General features: G+C 39.4%; 1 protein-coding gene across 1 annotated transcript in view; it reads left to right on the forward strand.

Moving 5' to 3' along the window:
- The window catches only part of ZNF106 (zinc finger protein 106), a 44,519-nt gene that overhangs the window by 12,066 nt on the left and 11,844 nt on the right, over positions 1–20,609 (forward strand). Inside the window, exons 4-15 of the mRNA XM_062576323.1 lie at positions 3,626–3,823; positions 6,100–8,193; positions 9,168–9,795; positions 10,736–10,805; positions 11,909–12,063; positions 12,154–12,214; positions 12,567–12,911; positions 16,672–17,443; positions 17,796–17,851; positions 18,375–18,520; positions 18,815–18,949; positions 19,982–20,098. Coding sequence (XP_062432307.1) covers positions 3,626–3,823; positions 6,100–8,193; positions 9,168–9,795; positions 10,736–10,805; positions 11,909–12,063; positions 12,154–12,214; positions 12,567–12,911; positions 16,672–17,443; positions 17,796–17,851; positions 18,375–18,520; positions 18,815–18,949; positions 19,982–20,098 — 4,777 coding nt within the window. The remainder of the gene's footprint in view (positions 1–3,625; positions 3,824–6,099; positions 8,194–9,167; positions 9,796–10,735; positions 10,806–11,908; positions 12,064–12,153; positions 12,215–12,566; positions 12,912–16,671; positions 17,444–17,795; positions 17,852–18,374; positions 18,521–18,814; positions 18,950–19,981; positions 20,099–20,609) is intronic.

Genomic DNA, 20,609 nt, shown 5'->3' on the forward strand with positions numbered 1-20,609 from the left:
AAAAAAAAAAAAAAAGTAATCATCTTACTTTCTTCCGTGACATGCCCCACATAATTGGTCTTGGGAGTTAGGAAGATTCTGAAAATATGCCTTGGGTTAAATGCATTGTACTACATGAAATATGTAATCCGCTGCACTATTGAGAGTGAAAAAACATTTGTTCTATTACCGAACAGCTGGGAAGTGGTTGCTCAGAAACCAAATATCTGCAGCCCTAGAAGTTTACGTAGGGCTGCTGGTCAACTAACTTGTAGAGCATTTCTATTCTGGACTTTCTTCTGACAGTAATTCTGATAATAGGGTGGATACAGGGACTGAAAGTGGTGAAGATCACAGCTTAAACTTTCACGTATTTTGACATTTTATTTTTGGCTAAGTCAATCTAATTCTAATTCATGACTTTCATCCAGGTAAAAGTAACTTTAAAAGTTATGTATTGTGTCCCCAGTGGTTTGCAGATGGTCTGACGCCGTTTCCTTATTTCAAATTAAATGAAATTAAAGTTTCATCAGTATTTCATAGTCTGTTGTTAAGATAACTGTTTTCATTACTTCTTGCAAATTCTTTGTCCTTGAAAGGTGTCTGTATTGTTACCATCCTAGTTCTCAAAATGAAAATGAATAAAAGACACTTCACTTCTTACCACACAGTAACAGCCTTGTGGTCTTCCCCTGTCTCTTCCTTCCTCTAATTTCCGTTTAATGGATGTATTTTAGGAGCTTTTATTATTATTATTATTTTATTTTTTATTGAGGAGGATGAGAGGAGACATGCTCCAGGTAGAAAATGTGAAGCACAAACAGCCTCATGAGCATGGTTAAACTATGTAACAGAGAACGCCACTGAAGTGTATTAGGCCAGCATTTCCCACCTGCAGATTTGACATCCAACTGGAAGTTTCTTAGACTTCCTTTAGGGAAGAGGTGAAGGAGACACATACATATTGGCTTACGCTTTTCTCCTTTTAATTTAGCAGTCTCAAGGGCTAGAAGAATGTTACTGAAACTTTTTGTGGTTGCTTTCATACTCTTGAAATCTTATTCAATACGAAGTATGTCAGTTGGACAATATGGCAATTAGATGTCAGGTATAAGGCTTTAGAGGGTCTAGTTTTATTTTGTTTGTTCTTAATTAAAACTGAAAATGAAATAATGCTCTTGTACAGAGGGTGTTATTGAATTTGCAATCTCAAGTACACATCCAGAAAATAATGCTGTTATCTAACAGTTTTCATATTGAGACTACTTTTGTCCTGTGTGTCTCAAACTGCTTTTGGCCTTCTTGCACAGATAAGACTGAGTGGTGTTTCAAAGGGACAAAACTCTGGTCTGTATGACGGGGGAATGCAAAGACATGATCAGTATGTGCTGTGGGAGGGTACTCGATTCTGGCTGATACTTACAGGGCAGAGGAAAGGAAAGAGGTGAAGGAAATCAAAATTCCCTTAAGTGTAACCATCCAAACTCCCAGCAAATTGATCTTTATAATTGTTCACATGACAAAACTAATATTATTTGTTCTGCAGGTTCTTGTAGTTTAACTGAAGGACAGAGTTATAATCATTACCCTCTTGAGTCTTTTCCAGACTATTGAGTGGTCCAAGACCCACAGCTTAAGAACTAGTAACTTGCAAGTTAGAACCGAGTAGAAATAAGTTCTTTGTCTTTAGGGCAGCTACTAAGTCACTGGCTTTGTCCAAAGTAAGAACTCTGTAGTCAGTTTATAAACAAAGATGATGGACATTTTATTAAAGAATTGAGACATGGTTCTCGCAAAGGATTTGGAGGTTTCTCTAAGACTTACTGGTACCACTGAAGTATGTTTTGAGTTGAACTGTCCTTAAGTCGTAAGTGAAACATTATTTAAAAAGAGCACCTTTTTCAGGCAAGAAACTAGCTTTCTATTTACACTTTGCCTAGTGTGCTAACCTGAGTTAAAAATAAATCTTATTGGTAGTGTATAACTGTGCCATTTAATGAGTGCAGAGAGGATTCTGTTCTTTCTGATGCATTAATAAAATTTACTGAGTTGATTATCTTTGGGCTAATGAGTTAGCCCAAAATACAGTACATAATATGTGGATTTCAAATAATTATTAGTGAGTACAAAGTGTGCAAAATGAAAGAAACCCCTCTCCAGGAAACACAAGCTATTTGCAAACTACTCACTTAGCAAGTAGAATTTGTCCAATTATTTGATCTGGAATTAGACTGCCATATAGAAAAAAAATAAATGTAAATAACATAATATCTATGAATTAGCCAATTTAAAAGAAAACCTCTTCTGGCTGTACTTGAATGACATCATTAGTTAAATATCTGAACTATGTTAGTGTGAAAAACAGTGATTTCTAGGAAAAATAAATCTTGTTTGTAGCTAGTTGCTAACTATTAAGCATTCCAGTAAGCATGCTGATTTAGTATCTTGAGTGAAGGTGCATCTTTCTTTTTCCTTCACATGTTATTTTATAGCTTTTTTAATGGAGACTCATGCTTGCTTTTTTTTTTTCCTTTATGGTTCCCAGTTTCTTGGCCCCAGGCTTGAGTTGTGTGTTGCTATTGTAGCACTACTTTTGTAACACTACCAGTTCATGTATCTCACGGGGATATGCAGTGCTGCTTTTAAGAATTAAATGGCAGAGCTGAAGAAAGCATTGTGAAGGCAGGCAGTGAGTCCTAAGTTGGTCCTAGTGATTTATTTGCAGTAGGCTATACTCTCATTCTCTTTTTTTCTGGCTTTTTTTTTTTTTTTAACCAGTTAACATATTTTCCTTATTTAGGTTTATTATTAACAAATCATTTCCTTAACATTGGAGTATCTGAAGGATTTGTCAGGAGAACAAATGAGATATTTTTAGGTTTCCTTAAAAAAAGTAATAACTTTAGCTCAGTATTCACTGAAACATGAGTAAAACCATTTGTCTGTCACAGCTGTCAACTTCTTCCATCTGAAATCATTTTTGTATTTTTTTAAGATAAGTTTTCTAAAGTAGAAAGCAGACCTCGTGTACATTTGAACCAAATAAAGTACAGTGAACTGAAGACACCCTCCCATCACTTGCTGTGCTGTGGAGTCTTTGAATTCCAGGCAGCAGTCTCAGCTGTCCCGGTTTAGGTTATGCTGTATCAGGATTGGCTGTATCCACGCACTGCCTCCTCCCTTTCTAAATTTCACTGGGGCAAGGCTTGAGGCAATGATTAAATGTAGAAGCTGTCACGAGGCTTCCTCAGTGCAGCTGGCACCGTGGATAGGCTTCAGAGCAGCTCTTGCTGGCTCTGTAAGCCTTCCACTCTGCCTCCTCGCTCACTATGTTTCCTCTGAAAAGATTTTGAGTACAACAATTCAAGAAGAATTTCTCATCCCAGTTTATACAGCTTTATTACCAAGTGTTTTACCTCTTGATTGTTGGAAAAAAATCTTTAAAAACTGACCATCAGAAAAGTAGACCTGAAAGAAAAAGCCAGAAAATTGAAGTAACTCAAATATGCTGAGCAAAACTTAGGTGCCTTGTACATAAGCTATTGGCTAAAGAGACAGGTGCCTTCAGAGGAAACAAAGCAAGACCGGGGTTATCTGCCATGCCTGTTGGCAGAATTGACAGTCCACCCTCTGCCTCTTTTCCTAGGGACAGCAACCATGAGTGCCGGGTGTGCAGGGTGACACTGGTGGGCTTGTCAGCATATGCCAAGCACATCTCCAGCCAGCTGCACAAAGACAATGTTGATGCCCATGATAGAGAAGGGGAAGAGAAAGAAGAGGCAGAAGAAGAATACCTTGACAAAGAACTCATTCAACTAATCAAGCAAAGGAAGGAACGGAACCGGTGAGTTTTCCTTTCTCCTCTTAGATGTAGCGTCATAGAATTGCTTTTAACACAGTTGGTGCTAAGGCTTAGGTGCTTTTGAAATGTGAACTGCATGCAGTCACAGGATTTATCATGAGAACAATCCAAGAACTATGTGGAAGTTGTAATTTCAGCATTTGATTCTGCTAAATGTTTTTATTCTGTTGTTCTACTATATGTACAGAAGTGAAGTCAACTAGTTTCCATTATAGATAAAAAAAAACAAAAAAAAACAAAACAACAACAAAAAAAAAAAAAAACAGGTACATCTTGATTTCAAAGTCCCTAACATGGAATCAAGAGCTCTAATATTTTTATTTTCATATTTTATACTGTTTTTTTTAACTGAAGTGTTTAATACATGTGACAGCAGTGGGAGGAGTGTTTTTTGCTGTGTGAATCTGGTTAGACATCATTGTGGAATACACTTTTATGTTATAAAGCTCTGATTTATGATCTTTAAAATGAATTGGTGTGTTCTTTTAATATCATGGTTAAATCCTATAATCTGTCCTTGAATGAATTTTCTTACTTGTTTCCTATTGCTTGCCATTAGCTAACTGTAACTAGTGACTCACTGTGAAATACAGTGCTGCAGAGAGTAACAAGTATAGCCTTTTATTTTGCATGTGATGCCACATGTGAGTATTGTTAATGTTATATTCTGATTGGGACTATATTATTTAAACAGAATTATGGCATAACAATGGTATTGAATGGGTGTATGAGTTTTGATTTTTGGCTCTTGCTTCCTGTGGCTAGAAATTCCAGTTAGTGTCTCAAACAGCAATTTGTGCATTTTGGTTTTGAAGCTATTCTGTCATACTACCATGTCCCTGTACTTGCATGGTATATTTTGATATTGGTCAATGTAGGTAGTAACAATGTCACTTTTATTGCTTCTCTTCAGTAAAGGCATAATGCTATCAGTAATACTGGTATTCTGAGATAACTTGCAAAATCTATCTCTGGATGCAGCTTTGGAAAAAAAATAGGTTACTAATACAGCAGACTTGTTTCCATTAGATCATAAGCTAGCTGAGTCGGTCCTTAGAACTAATGGTGTCACTTACGCCATTCCTTTGACTTCTTTTCTTAGAGCTCCCTTTATCTTATGCAGTAGCCTGATAATAGGGTGATACCCATCTCCCCTTAGGCAGTAATTATTTGCACGTCTTTTAGCACAACTGGAATGTGCTGGAAACTTGCACTATGAAGGGTGATGCAGTACAAATTTTCAGTTTACCTTGAAGTCATTTGTTTTATGAGCAGAAGGAGTGAAAGAGTTTTCTGTCTTTCTCGCCCAGGGACCTAGAGCACATATTCCTGAAAGGTCAGAAAGAAGCAGTTCTATGATCAGTTAAAAAAAAAAAAAAAAAAAAGAGGGAGAGAGAGAGAAAGAAAACTTCTCTTTTGGTAGGATAAATACTTAGAGCGTTTTAACTACTGACCCTGGGAATAGCTGTTGGCATTAAGGTAGCATTTATCTTTAAATGTACACGTGATAGATTTACTATGTGTTCATGCCATGCTGCCAAGTGCAAGCATTATCCAAAGGGCAATGCATAGAGGTTCTGGGAGGCTCTTGCAGACTAGTCGTTGCATACTGTGGACTGTTTGTGTCCATTGGTCAAAACAAGACAAAATATTTTTGTATCTGAGGCACAACTTCTGTTAGTGTTTTACATGTATGTTTTAATTTGAGCTTTCTAAACTGAGATATGATATTATTGTTTTCTCCAGTAGCTAGAATAACTGCTCTTTGCAGCCTAAATTTCCTTCTATTTTGTATCAGTTCGCTCTAGTAATGCAATCTACCATAAGCAGAACAGTCTTCAGAAAAAGTAATCTTGTCCGGCTTAATGTTTCCTCTATTTTGTAAAATCTACTCAAATCACAAAAAGGTTGCGCAACAGAAAATTTACTTTTTGCTTGTATTTTATTAGTCCAATAATTAGTAAGTAGAAAGTTAATAGAAATATTTAAGAATTACTCTGTTGAACTGTCTCTGCTTCAAGTCAATTGTCTTTGTAAGAGCAGTTTTGGAATATCAGATTTAAGTAAAAGTGCAACGCTAGCCTTGAAGGTCAAACACTACGGAAGTCTAAGGAACAGAACAGCTAAATAAGTTGTTTCTTTTTATTTTCATATAAAACGTTTTCTTCTCGGTGCAGATAAAATGAATTGAGCTTGTGTACTGTTGGATTTCAAGGGAATAGAGTGAAAAATTCAAGTTTCTCTAAATTGTTTTGCAGGCAAGCTGAACCATGCTGTGCAAACCAAGAATTAGAATGTGATGATAGAAGATCACAGAGAAGGCGAGAAGAGAGAGCTGCTTACAAAGAAAGAGAAGCTTATGATCAGTCATCATGGCATCATCATAATCCATCACAGAGGGACTGGAAATGGGAAAAAGATGATTATATCAGTCCTAGACAAGGCAAATTTTCACACTCTTTGAGGAACCCTAATATAAACAGACATCCAGGTGGCCCAAGGGGACGCTCTGGATGGCACCAAAATGTTTCAGGAAACTCTTCAAATCGGCATAACTATGGGAATTCTGGAAATGTTTGGCATCCAAGTGGGCGAGGAGGAGGAACATCAAATTGGCATCACAGTGCTAGAGGGAGAAATCCTAACTGGCACTCGGAAGGAACAGGTAATTTTTCTAGCTGGAATTCTAAGAGTTATGGAGGAAACTGGAAATCTGGTCCTCACGGTGCAAATAGCTGGAATTTTGGAAGCTCAGGAGATGCATATTCATTAGACTCAATTAATTATAATAAGGAAAGATATACGTGGCAGTGGCAGGAGAAGGACACCATGGATATTGTGCCATACAGAGATCGGAATAGTAGGCGTGAGTCGCTTGATTTTACTAGTGATAAACTTCCTTCTGAAGGGGCACTGGATTTTGGTACTACCAAGCAACCAGAAAACAAAACTTCAAGAACCAGTGGAAAAAGTGGCAGTCCTTCTAGAGATAAAATGTATCGCTGGACTCCCTACCCATCCCAGAAAGCTGCTGAGCAGCAGTCACGGTCTGAAGATAATGTTTCTAAAACTCCAGAGAAAGCAGACTCTGTATTTTTGCCTCTTACTGATTCATCAATGAAAGTAAAAACTTGTGAATCCAATGCAGGCCTCCCAAAACTTAAAAAAAAGGAAGTACCTTCCCATACTAACGTGACCCTAGATTACCTTGATTCTTGCAAGGTAATGACAGACTGTTGTAGTGGTGAAAAGCCTGACAAAGATGATGGCAGGAGGAATAGGATGCCATCGCTGAAATCCCCTCTCCTGAATATCACAGACATGAAGCCTTCTTCCCCGAAGCAGGACACGCAGATTCTCTTAAAAAATGTCAAACTTCTGTTATCCTCAACTAGTGATGAACAACAGAATCATTTGAATGCGCTCAACTTGGAAACGAAGAGTTTTCCCTCTTACGCATCGAAGCTGCCCAGCACATGTGCAGATAACTTACAAGGCAGCGGAGATGTACTTGGCGGCAATCTTGGAGAACCTGTTAATAACCTAGGTGAAACACAACCGAAGAATGAAGACCTTCAATCCAGCCACTCCTTGCAAAATCCTCATTTAGACTCTTGCAAGGATACAAGTGATCAGAATATGGAAGAAGCTGGGAAAGTCTCTCCGAAGAGCAAGTTCCGACTAGATTCATTAGAGGATGTGAGTGATGATGAACTAACAGGGAGTGAAAAATCTGAAGCAAAAGTTGAAAAGTTGAGTTCTTCTGTTGGTTCTTGTTTACCCTGTGATGCTCCAGAAAGTAAGCCTGCTATATCCGAAGGGGAAGATGATGAAAAACCTGCTGTTTCAGCTATTGTTTCTGCTGATCAAAAAGATTCTGCGTTTCAGATGGAATCCACATCTCCATCAAGCAGTCAGGACCACTTGCATGTGGATTTGAAAACTGCCCAGGAAGGAGAAGGTGATGAAGAGCTTGTGAAGTCACGTGATCACTTTGAAATGGAAGGTTTTGAAAATCCTTCAGATCAGGAGCTGCAGAAGGGAGGAGGCCAATCGTTAGGCCTCCTTCCTGATTTAAGCAAACTTGGCCTCCCTGCCTCTCTGCAAAGAGACCTGACACGGCATATTAGTCTGAAGAGCAAAGCTGGGACACATCTTCCAGAGCCTAATCTCAATAGTGCACGTCGGATTCGGAATGTTAGCGGTCATCGGAGAAGTGAGACCGAGAAAGAGTCGGGGCTTAAACCCACCCTCAGGCAGATTCTTAGTGCTTCCCGGAGAAATGTAAACTGGGATCAAGTAATCCAGCAGGTAACCAAGAAGAAACAGGAACTTGGCAAAGGTTTACCGAGGTTGGTAGCTTTCAAGTCTAAATATGCCTGGGGGGGGGGTGTAATGGAGCTTGCCCCAAACCTTAAACAAATTCCAGAATCCTACAACTAAGACTTAAGAATGAGTTTTGCTATACCACTGTCTTTTGCACATACAGATAATTTGAGTCTGTAAGATTTCTTGCTGCAGCAGACATCTGTCCGAAGGTAGGTAACTGTAACCTGCTGCTGAAGAGGTCACTTTGCTGCTGCTCGGAGAAGTTAATTCTTATGAGTTCATAATGATTACTTAATATCTAAATATGGACGCTAGCATTGTATTTGCATTTCAAGTGCGAGCAAGTAGAAGAATGTAAAAAATGTAATGAGTGAACAATGTTGCAATTGCTTTTCCATGTATTTATACTGTAAGAAGTGCTTGCATTGTAGCACGTGGAATAAATGATTATTCCATTTGTTAACTGGATTTAGTCTGATGAGCGGTTAGTTTTTTGTGTTTGGAGGTGGCATCTGTTTCACATATTTGTAACTTTCTTTAAACCTTGTATAGGGACAATTCTTTCAAACCTCTTGCAAAGATATCATCTTTGCTTATTGCAAACTTGATAGAATTCTGAAAATGGTACAGATGCTGCTCCTATTTGAAATTCTCCTTTAGAGCTAAGCTGTAGTAGCTCAGCAGCAGAGGTAACCATGTGAGGGATTTGTCGGTTGGTGAACAAAACTTCTGGACGATATTCAAATTTTTAGAATCCCTATAGCTAATGAAAGTTTGTTTCTGACTTGGAAGTTGTAGTATCAGTTCTTAGCCACAAAACTTAATTTTGTGATATGCAAAAATGTTCCATTCCCAGACCAGACTGAAAGCAGCAGAACAGCCATGTAATGAGTTGCTAAATCTCTTGATGCACTAATGTGCATTCAAGTAAGTAGGAGAAAACTTTTTTTTCTAGATTATCTGACTTGTTATGTATTTTTCTTTTGTCTTAATAAAGGTTTGGCATAGAAATGGTGCCTCTTGTTCAAAATGAGCAGGAGGGTCTGGAACTCAGTGAAGAGTCTGATCTGTCTACTCTAGAAGGATTCCAGTGGGAAGGGATTTCCTTAGCCGTTCCTGGGTCAGCCAGAAAACGTAGCTTTTCTGAAAGCAGTGTGATTGTGGACCGAAATCCTTCTACTTACAGCTTCTTCAGTGACCAAGCCAAAACAAAAGAAAGTGAGCAAAGGCAAATAATTGCCACCAGCAGCTCACATCACTTAACATCTGGTTGTGAAGCAAATGCCGACATTGAGGCTGACTTTAAACGTGAGACATCTTCTCTTCCTTTGCCATCATGTGTGTCTGAAGGAACTGAGACTGGTGGAAGGAGGCACAGCCTGCAAGCATCCTCTGAGGACACAGGCTTCACAAAACAAGATCAGGAGAGCCCAGATAAGAGAGCACCTCTTCTTGAAAAACAAAATGTACTGGAAATCTCAGGGGAAGAAAATACTCTGGCTTCAAGTGATGCTTCGGTTCTTGCAGCTTCTAATAACATAGATGCGGCTACAGACAGTAGCTGCACATCTGGTACAGAGCAGAATGACAGCCAAGGAATTGGAAAGAAACGAAGAGCAACAGGAGTAAGTGTGCAATTCTGTGCAGCTTTGGGATGCTCAAAACAAAACAAAACATGTTTCTCCTGTCAGTGGTCATTCAGTTTTGGAATGATCTCTCCAAGGAGGACTCTTTCAGTTTGATTATCTTGTACATTAATATTTACTCTCTAATTGGCCTGTTTGCCTTAGTTTTGTTTCAGAATGTTCTTCCTTCCTTTGTTTACTAATTAGAAACAGCAAATGCTCTGTAATTCTCTTTTGGTGACTGACATACCATGCTGATAAATGAGAACTGTGAAAATACTTCTGTGGAAGCAATCTGTTATAGTGAGGATTCTGGTATTTCAATGCTTAAATGAAAACTAGGCTGTTGTGATTTTTTTTTTTTCCTCCTTAGGTATTTTTGGTTTTTCAACCCTTATTACAAAATGGTGTATTTGAAATAAGGTAGAAAAAGAGTAAAAGATTATAGCACTTTTGGTCTGTAAACCACAATTTTTCTCCATCTGATTATGTTTTCCTGTCCAGTCTTGTACTTACCCGGGGGGGGGGGGGAATCCAGTGTTGTGCCTTTATCAAAATTAGCAAAATGATTTAGCTAAATACAGAAAGGAATAGCTTTAATTTCTCACTGATTTCATCCTGTAGAACAGCAACAAACAAATATAAAGCAGAAATTTTGAACAGAGAGTGCTTGAGTCTTGCACACCTGAGCACATAGAAGGCTACTTACTTATTTAATATTTTATCTTAGCTGAGCTGAAAACATAGAACCCATCTTGTTGTTCCCCCTTTTTTTTAAGGGGAAAGGAAAGGACATGGTATAGGAGAATGTACAAAATGAATTCTATATTCTTCTCTGTGGATACAAGTAATGCTTCTTGAAACATTCACCATCTTTTTACTTCTTGATTTAGGCAAAATTGGTCTTCTAACTTATGTTAATAAAGGATTTTACTTGTAGGAGGGATCCTCTCCTGAAATCCCCAGTCTAGAAAGAAAAAATAAAAGAAGAAAAATTAAAGGTAAAAAAGGTGAGTAAATATTACGTATGGATATGCATGTGTACACCTGGTATAGAGATTAAATACCTAGTAATTCTGACTTGGCTAAAACAGCAAATCCTTAATGTTACTTTGCTGTTTCTTGGCTCTTACTGGAGGTCACAGCATGCACGCCTTTCAGGTCTATGACCTGCAAGATTGGAGCCAGAGCAACCTGCTGCGTTGGCATCCCTCCTCTTTCTACCCTTTTTTGGGAATCCTGACTTTCAGAGAACTAGGGGAATTCTGAAATGTGGAAGGACCTGCTGGTACCTCCTCCTCTGAAGACTCTTTTAATTTTACTGTTTTTCAGTGCAACATGCAGAGGAATGTGGTAGGGATTGCAGAAATCTTCCTGATTTGAACCATCACTTAACAGTTGTTTCAAATTCCTTATTACTGTCTGTGGCTTCCTCAAAGCTCTCTGATTTAGAGGCATTCAAGAAGAGCCCCAGCTTTATAAAGTTACACTTAGTGCCTTCCTCTTCTGTCATCATAATGCACTCTCCTCAGAAGAGTCCCATCTTTATCGTGTGGATTCCCATCTTAATCTAGTAGAAGACTTCTCCTTTCTGCCTGTCATTTGTGTTCCCAGTCCCACAAATGTGACCTGTGCTTTCCCCCATTCAGAAAAGAGCAGTTTGTTACCTCTTCTGACAGAAAATCTGAAGGGAAAAGCACCATCGCTCTAGTCTAATTTGACCACATAGCTTTCCCTTTCTGCTTCTGGATAGTCCTACTTGAAAACCTGTATAGGAGTCTCAGCATAGCTTAGTCTGTGCTCTGTTTCTGACCTCTTCAGCAGTACTGTTTGGAAAATGAATATGGAGAGTCTCATTCCTTCCTTCTAAGCAGAGAACTCTTATTCTGGGATTAAACAGGTCTTTCTCAGAGATGGATAACACTTCCACATTACCACAGATCAAAATTACTACCTGTGTTTTGTCAGGGGCCCAGAAGGTCATTTTCAGATATTTCATATCCCTCTCCAGTAGGATGCTTGATCTAATTTGCATGTTTCCACCTCTAGAGGTGATAGTATTTATTGAGCTATCATCATGTGTGATGCAGTGCAGTTACCGTTTCTTTTTCAGAACGCTCTCAGGTAGACCAGTTGTTGGCTATCTCACTGAGGGAAGAAGAGCTAAGCAAATCCCTGCACAGTGTGGACAGCAGTCTCTTGCAGGCTAGGGCTGCCCTACAAGCAGCGTACGTTGAAGTTCAACGGTTCCTTGTATTAAAGCAACAGGTAACAGTGGACTTTTGAGACTGAGTTAGTAGTTAGCAGCATCAGAAATTGTCTTAATTATGAATGATTTAAACCATTACTGTGTTGCAGATCAGCATGGAAATGAGTGCACTAAGAAGTCAGAGAATCCAGATCTTGCAGGGACTACAAGGTACGAGATAGCATGCAACTACAGCAGGTGAATGCTGACTTGTATTCTGTGAATTTAGTGTCTTATAAAAAATACTTTAAACTTGAATTTACTCATTTAAAATATGGAATAAAATTGCAGGCTTGCCATACTCGAGTCAGTCTTGTTCAGATGTGATCCAGCTTTTTTGATATCACCATCTGGTGGTGGGGATTATTTATTTATTTATTTAATTTTATTTTATTTTATTCTTTTCCTTGTCTGTCTGTGCGCTGAAAGCGAGTTCTTGGCACCATTAAATAATTTTACTGCAAAGTTTTATGAAATAGGAGCACACACTTGTTTTGTTTTTCCTCTCCTCTTTTGCCATTAGAAACACTTGACCCTTCTGAACAGTTGGAGCAACTTCCCTGCAGTGTCTCACCTGAAAGAAGAAATAGCAAATCGCAGATGGCGACTGACTTAATTCCTGCAGGCTCTTTCTTGCCCCTTTTGGACACTTTGTCTCCTTCTGTACCTCCTTTGGGAGCGTCTGTCCATGTAAACTCTCCTTCACCATTCCAGTCTTCTGCAAGCATCAGATCCACCACTCCTCCTGACTCCTCTGTACAAGTTAAACAAGAGCCTGTATCTCCAAAAGTTTCAGAAGAAAATGTGAATTCTGTGCTCCGGACCTCTTCACGTGCTTCACAAGCAGAAGTGGTGGAGCAGAAGGATGGTATGTTTGGCTTCTTTGTTTTAAGAGCAGCTAGCTTTAAGGAAATGAAGAAGAAAATTTTCCTGTAAGCTGGGTCTTAAACCTGCAGTCTGTGGTGTAGAGGTGAACTTCCATTGACTTGCATACAACCTTGCCAACTGTATAGTCTTGGAAACTGGGACCTTCTTAATATATATAACAAACCCAAATGAGCTTCATTTTTTTAAAATTTGCTGAACGCATGTAGATCAGACATATATACAGCTAGAGATTTTAAATTTTAAATGAAAAATGAGATATCCTCTCAGAAATAGATAATAGATAAATAGATAATGTAGTTACCCCCCCAAAAAAAACCCCCAAAAACCGAACAAACAAAAAAAATCTCTTAGAAGCTCTGTAATTTTTGTTTCTTGCTCTGTCTGGTATTAAAAAATTACCGTTCTCGTCTCCCTTTCTTCCCCTCCTCAAATCCCACTGGTCTAGAGTCATTGGATAGATTTAATAACCTGATTCAAAGATCAACTTAATTACCATTTCAGTAAATGATTTACTGCAAAATAAATGTTAAGCTCTGTTCATTGGTTTTATGTATGTATTTGTGTTTATATACACATACACACATATATATGTGAGTGTGTGTGTGTGTATATATGTAGTGTGTATATGTGCACATGTGTGTATAAAAATGCATATGTAATTCTTTTTTTCCTGTGGCCTGCCAATAGAGGTACGTACTCAGTTTTGTCTGGAGGAGAAACTGCTGAATTAGCTAAACTACTCTTATTGAATGTGTTTCGTAAAAAGGAAATCTTAGTGGCTATAGCTAAAATTGATAACTCTTTATTTTAGCGCTATATATAACTATAAAGTTATAAATTATATTAACTTATTAACTATGAACTATTAGATATAAAACACCCAAAGCTCATGTCTGTGGTCAGAGGCCTAAATGATACTGATACTTCTCACAGAAACTAACTGAAGATGCAAACTCAAGATTAAAAGCTCAAACACACTTTTTATAGCCTGTGAAGTCAAGTAGGATGACTCTAGTGACAATTGTTAACTCTTTCACCACTCTAAACCTTACAGCTTACAAAACTTTATCCCAAATTATCTAAGTCAGGTCATTAAGCATAGCTGACATGATTTTTTTTTCCTCTCTGCCAATGTGAAAAATACTGTTGGAAAGAGCAATACTGTTCTACTTTTATACTGCAGAAAAAAAGAATGCTTATAAAATGAATATTGATCAACTGAAGCTTGGACTTTTGTGAATACAAGCCCAGTTGGAAAATTCAGAATAAAGGTTGAGTGCTCACTAGCTGCAATGGCATTATGCATCTTGCTTGCTGAATCTTCAAGCTATATATACTGTATATAATTACACACACACACATTATATATACACACACACACACACACACACACATATATATATATATATATATATATATATATATATATATATATTTATACACACACCTTCTAGGATGGAATGACTGGCTAGGTAGATGAGGGGAGAGCAGTGGACGTTGTGTACCTTGACTTCAGCAAGGCTTTTGACACTGTCTCCCATAACATCCTCCTAGATAAGCTCAGGAAGTGTGGGTTAGATGAGTGGACAGTGAGGTGGACTGAGAACTGGCTGAAGGGCAGAGCTCAGAGGGTCGTCATCAGTGGTGCAGAGTCTAGCTGGAGGCCTGTGGCTAGTGGCGTCCCCCAGGGCTCAGTACTGGGTCCCATCCTGTTCAACTCTTTCATCAATGACCAGGCTGAGGGGACAGAGTGCCTCCTCAGCAAGTTTGCTGATGCTACCAAGCTGGGAGGAGTGGCTGACACACCAGAGGGCTGTGCTGCCATTCAGAGAGACCTGGGCAGGCTGGAGAGCTGGGCGGAGAGGAACCTCCTGAGGTTCAACAAGGGCAAGCGCAGAGTCCTGCACCTAGGGAGGATTAACCCTAGGCACCAGGACAAGCTGGGGGCTGACCTTCTGGAGAGCAGCTCTGCAGAGAAGGACATGGGAGTGCTGGTGGATGACAAGTTGAACTATGAGCCAGGAATGTGCCCTTGTGGCCAAGAAGGCCAGTGGTCAGACTGTTGCCAGCAGGTCGAGGGAGGTGATCTGCCCCTCTGCTCAGCCCTGGGGAGGCCTCATCTTGAGTGCTGTGTCTTGTTGTGGGCTCCCCGGTACAAGAGAGACATGGAGCTACTAGAGGGAGTCCAATGCAGGGCTATGAAGATGATCAGAGGGCTGGAGCATCTGCCCTGTGAGGAACAGCTGCGAGAGCTGGGCCTCTTCAGCCTGGGGAAGAGAAGACTGAGGGGGGATCTTATCAATGTGTGCACGTACCTGAAGGGAGGGTGTCAGGGGGATGGGGACAAACTCTTTTCAGTTGTCCCATGTGACAGGACAACAGGCAATGGGCAGAAATTGAAGCACAGGAAGTTCTGCCTGACCGTGAGGGGGAATTTGTTCTCCATGAGAGTGACGGAGCACTGGACCAGGTTGCCCAGAGAGGCTGTGGAGTCTCCTTCTCCGGAGCTATTCAAGACCTGCCTGGGTGCAACCCTGTCTGACATGCTCTAGGTGACCCTGCTTGAGCAGGGATGTTGGACTAGATGATCTCCAGAGGTCCCTTCCAACCTTATTGATTCTGTGATTCTATGATTCTATATGAATATTCATATATATGAATATATGAATGAGGAGTAAGAGACTGTAGAGATATATTTAGAGTTTAAGGGTTTACGTGCCTTCTTTCTTCTGTAATTCAATGCAGTAACTGTTTAAACCTCATCTAAATATTCATTTACTCTGTACACAGGGCTTTCTAACAGGTTGCAGCTGTGCATGCCAGTTATGGCTTAAGGGGAAAAAAAAACCATTGATTCAACTTAACATTAAATTGATTAAATATAATATGCCCTATGCTTTCAGCAGATTCTAGTTCTGTCTTGGAACTCCTCATCTGAGGAAAGTGTAAGATGTTTAGCACATTTAAACTATCTCTAGTTGAAAGGACAGTTCTGAAGCCTCAAATACATTCTCTGACGTTTTGAAGAGTCAGACAGCTTTGTCAAGGCATTGCTGTAGTCTCATTTGCCCATTTCTAAGAAACTGAAGCAGAGAAATGGGTTTCAAATACTACTAGCTTGCCATGTGTGTTAAGGAATCCCGCCTGATACATGCAATGAACTTGGAACATTCTCGTCTGGACAGCAGTTGCTGCAAGTGCAATTTCTTCTAGGGTATGGGAAACATGGTTGCCTGTACTCACAACCTGTCTCAGTTGTGAGGCTAGATCCTTTTGTCCATATTAGCTTCAAATTAAAACAACATAGGCAGTATGTTCCCCCAGGCTCCTTAGTCCACCACAGGCAAACTATAAAGCTTGCTCTGATGGCTTAAGGTGCTACCACTCCCAAAGTAGAGGTACAGTGCCACAGAGTGGGCTGGAATTGGATTTGTGCACCTCATCTACACTGAGTTAGGTCTGGGCAACTTGGTAGAAATAGTTAATGAAGATGAGTTAAGCACAAGGTCCTCAAGTTACGTCACTGAGCAGCTGAGGCATATTGGGCCTGCACTTGGGTCCTACCAGTCTTCTACTGCAATGGTGACTACTGGTAAGGGTCATAAACTTCCAGCATATAGGAATACATCATTAGCATCTCTATTTGAATATAAACAAAAAGTTATAAGGAAAGCAATTTTTGCATAAATATTAATTACTGTACAGACTCAATGTAACACTAGTCTCTCTCTTTTTGGAAGAGATCAGCCATAAAACTTCGATGTGTCCAGTTATCTCCGCAACCGCATCCCTGTCAGAGCTGACGGCTTGTTTCCAGCACACTAATCAAGATATTCACAAGCCTGCTGCAGAGAGGGGAAAGGCTGGACTTTCTGAGAACTCTTCTCCTTCTCATTTACAAACTGGTTTTAGCAAGAGAGAAGCAAATGAAACAGCAGCTGAAAGCTTTCTACCAGACCAGTGTAGTATTTCTCTTCCAAATCATTCAGTCCTTCTAGAAATGCCAATGGATAAAACCCCCAAGTTGACAACAGAACAACAGACAGCAACCACTCTAATACCAACAGAAAAAGGGAACAGGAGGAGGAGAAAGTTAAGGAAGAAGAAAACTCTGAGAGCAGTCCATGTGCCAGAGAACAGCGATACAGAACAGGATGTGATTGACTCTAAGCCCATCAGGAAAGTCAAGAGTGGAAAGGTCCCTAAAGGAGAAAAGGTTACTACATCCACTCCTCCAAGACAGGAGGATGGAGGTACTACGCAGACAACAAGAAACAAAGATGAGAACAACAGTGATACTTCTCTGGAACTAGTGGAAGTTGCAACCCCTCAGTATGAGGTGGTTGACATTGGTTCATCTGAGTCGGGAGATGAGAAACCGGACAGCCCATCTAAGAGGGATTCATACAGCTCTGTTGACCAAGCAGTCCTAGAGGCATCTTGTTCAGGTTATGATGAAGTGAGCTCTACCAGTGAGATTGGCGCAAATTATAGGGATGATGTGAAAAAAAGGTGAGATTATAGTAGATCTTTCAAAAGTAAAAGTATTTAAACAATATCTGTAGGACACCTTCCTCTGCCCTTCTGCCACCCCCTGCCCCTTTTCGATTCAGAAAGCTTTATAGCATCTGTAACTGGTTATTCCATTCAGGAATTCTAGCACTGAAATGAGAGGTTGAGGGAGAAAGTGTCCATCTACATGTCATAAATTGAATTTGCTTCTTTGAACTAACAAACAAATGTGTATTGTTACCTACTGATTTCTATAATAACTAGAACAAGGCCCTCAATTACTACTTACATCAGTACTCTGAATGTGTGCATGCAAAGTCCAGCCTCATTACTTTTTATTTTTGTATTACAGTGTGGCTGAGACACAGACTTCCATATCAGCACTAAGAGGATCAAAGAACTCTTCAGGTATATCTTTTAAGTTTTTCTTTTTTTTTCCTTCTTTATTCTGCTTCAGGTGTGTATGGTATCTTGCAAGAATTTGGGTTAAGTCTAAATCAAACTACTTCTAGAGGAACTTTGTCCTGAAGATAAAAAATCTGCACTAAAAAATGAAGTGGAAAGTCACACATGCTCTGCACTTATGTTATTACTCTTTGGATGTTTTGTACCTTGGCTCCTCAGCACCTTCATCCCCTCTCCCCACTTCCGCTCCTCAGACTCCTCTTAAGCTGTGGGATAAAACAACAAATAAAATCCTGTCTTGTTTCATTAAAGATATTTCTGAGCTTAATATTGTCCAAAGGTCTTCCTGGCATTTTATATCGCCCTCTGCCATTTCATAGGCTCCAGCTGAGAACTACTATGAGATCTGTTTTTAAAGCTACTTAGCCCACTTAATAGTTCTGCTGTTTGGTAATGTAAAAAACAGTAGCATATTTGCATGGGTGTATTCACATAATCAGAGTACATATGTGTCTCTGTTCTACAGAAGTGTCTTCAGAGCCAGGTGAGGATGAAGAACCTACAGAGGGGAGCTTTGAAGGACATCTGGCTGCAGTGAATGCTATTCAGATTTTTGGGAATTTGTTATACACCTGCTCAGCAGACAAAACTGTTTGTGCCTACAATCTGGTTGTAAGTAAGGTTGAGGCAATAAGTCCTTTTTTTCTTCTTTTTTTTTAAGCTTTATTATGTAGTTAAGGAAGTAGCTGCTTATTCAAGGGCTTAAGGTTTTATTATCTTATGTTTTCTTCAAACCTCTCTTTCCTCTTTTCCTCCTCCCCATTCTTCCCTGGTATGAGAGGGGTAAGAGGAGATTACTGTGTGCGTCCGGATGTTTGTTAGCTGTCCCACCTTACTTTATCAGGCACAGATCCTGAGATGCATTACAGATGAATATGTTAAACGACCGCATGCTTTGCTTTTTAGAGCAGGAAGTGTGTAGCTGTCTTTGAAGGACATACTTCAAAAGTGAACTGCCTCCTAGTCACTCAGACAAATGGGAAGAATGCAGCACTCTACACTGGCTCAAGTGACCACACTATCAATTGTTACAATATCAAGGTATTTGAACTCTGTTGATTAACATTGGCTTTTTTTATATGAGAGTTTCATGGAATAGAGTCCTGGGCAATGTGCTCTAGGTGACCCTGCTTGAGAAGGGGCATTGGACTAGCTGATCTCCTGAGGTCCCTTCCAACCCAAACTATCTTGTGTGATTCTGTGCGTGGATTTTACAAATATAAAATGAATAAGCCTTTTAAACCTTTGAACTGGATACAAACGCCACTTCATACCTAGAGAGGCATCAAAACACACAAATCAACTATTAAGTGATTTACTACCCTAATCTTTTGGCTAGTTAAAGTCACAAGAGTTTTTGCCAGAGTGATGTGAGAGGGATTAGCTGAATATTGGGAACTCTGAGGTGCTGGACGATTGCCTGGCCATCAACAGTGAAGTGGACAGTGTGTGTAGCTTTCTTTGTTGTTTATGGAGGGCTCAGTTCTCTGTAGGTCAACCATTGAAAGGAGAACAAGTATCTAATATTCTGAGGGTAGATGAAATAGAGCAGACTGAGACTTTCTGAAGCTTAAATAATATCCTTATTATTTAAGGATGAATAATAAGGACGCTTGTCCAATATGCAGCTTGAAGGTCAAAAAAAAAAAAAAAAAGTGCATTGGGGGGGCAAATTGTCAAAGGATTTTGAGCCTTGTATTATTAAGCTAGTGATTCATGGCACCTCCCTGTAGGGGACTTCAAAGGGATTCTTTGAACTCAAACCCTTAACAACGTATTTTTCATATATGCAGTTTGTAATATAAACTTGTATATACATTAGGAGTTGGTACTAGAAGAAGGCTTTTCTAGTTGTAACTGGTGTCTGAAGTAGTGTCAAATATCAAAGATTAGTGACCCGATTAAAACCAGGATCAGACTGCTGTGTGGCACTAGACCTTTTGAAGTCTTTTTCTCCAGCTCTGTGTTAGTTCCAGAAATGCAGCTTGTAGATGAAAATCAGTCACTTCAGCATCTTTTCTCTGAATTCTTTTCAATTAATGAAATGTTTTAATTGTTTCTTTCTTCTGCCAGACCAAAGAGTGCATGGAACAATTTAAATTGGAAGATCGAGTGCTCTGTTTACACAGTAGATGGCGGATCCTTTATGCAGGCCTTGCAAATGGCAGTGTGGTTACTTTCAGCATAAAGGTTAGTTCAAATATTGGCATCTAAAAGCTTATTGCAGTGTTTTTTCTCTCCACTTTTTGCTTCTTTCTGTTCCTTCTCTTGAGTAGTAAGTATATTTGTAATTAAAGCATTTTGGCATAAGTACAAGGTTACTTCTATGTCTTGTTCTTGTCAGTGCATAAAACTGTTCATCTCTACTTCCATCCGTTTGGTTTTCTCTTAGCTGATATATTGTTGTTATCAACCTTCTGATGATTTTAGGTTTCTGCCTGGCCTACCAGTTGTCTGTCATAAGAAGTTTACTAACAGGGATGACTGCTTGTGAATGTTCTTTTTTGCATATGAAAGCAGTTTGAGACACTTGAATACATTGCTATTTTTGCCTGCTCCATTTGGGGTTGTAGAAGAGGCTCATTCACAGTCTTATGACAGAGGCTTAATCAGCAGTCCACATGATATTTAAAAGGAGGAAAACAAGTGGTATTTAAATAAATTATTATTGTTATTCTGTGCATGTCCTACACTAATTTCT

This window comes from Rhea pennata, chromosome 5 (assembly GCF_028389875.1).
Source record: "Rhea pennata isolate bPtePen1 chromosome 5, bPtePen1.pri, whole genome shotgun sequence".
NCBI classification, from domain to species: domain Eukaryota; kingdom Metazoa; phylum Chordata; class Aves; order Rheiformes; family Rheidae; genus Rhea; species Rhea pennata.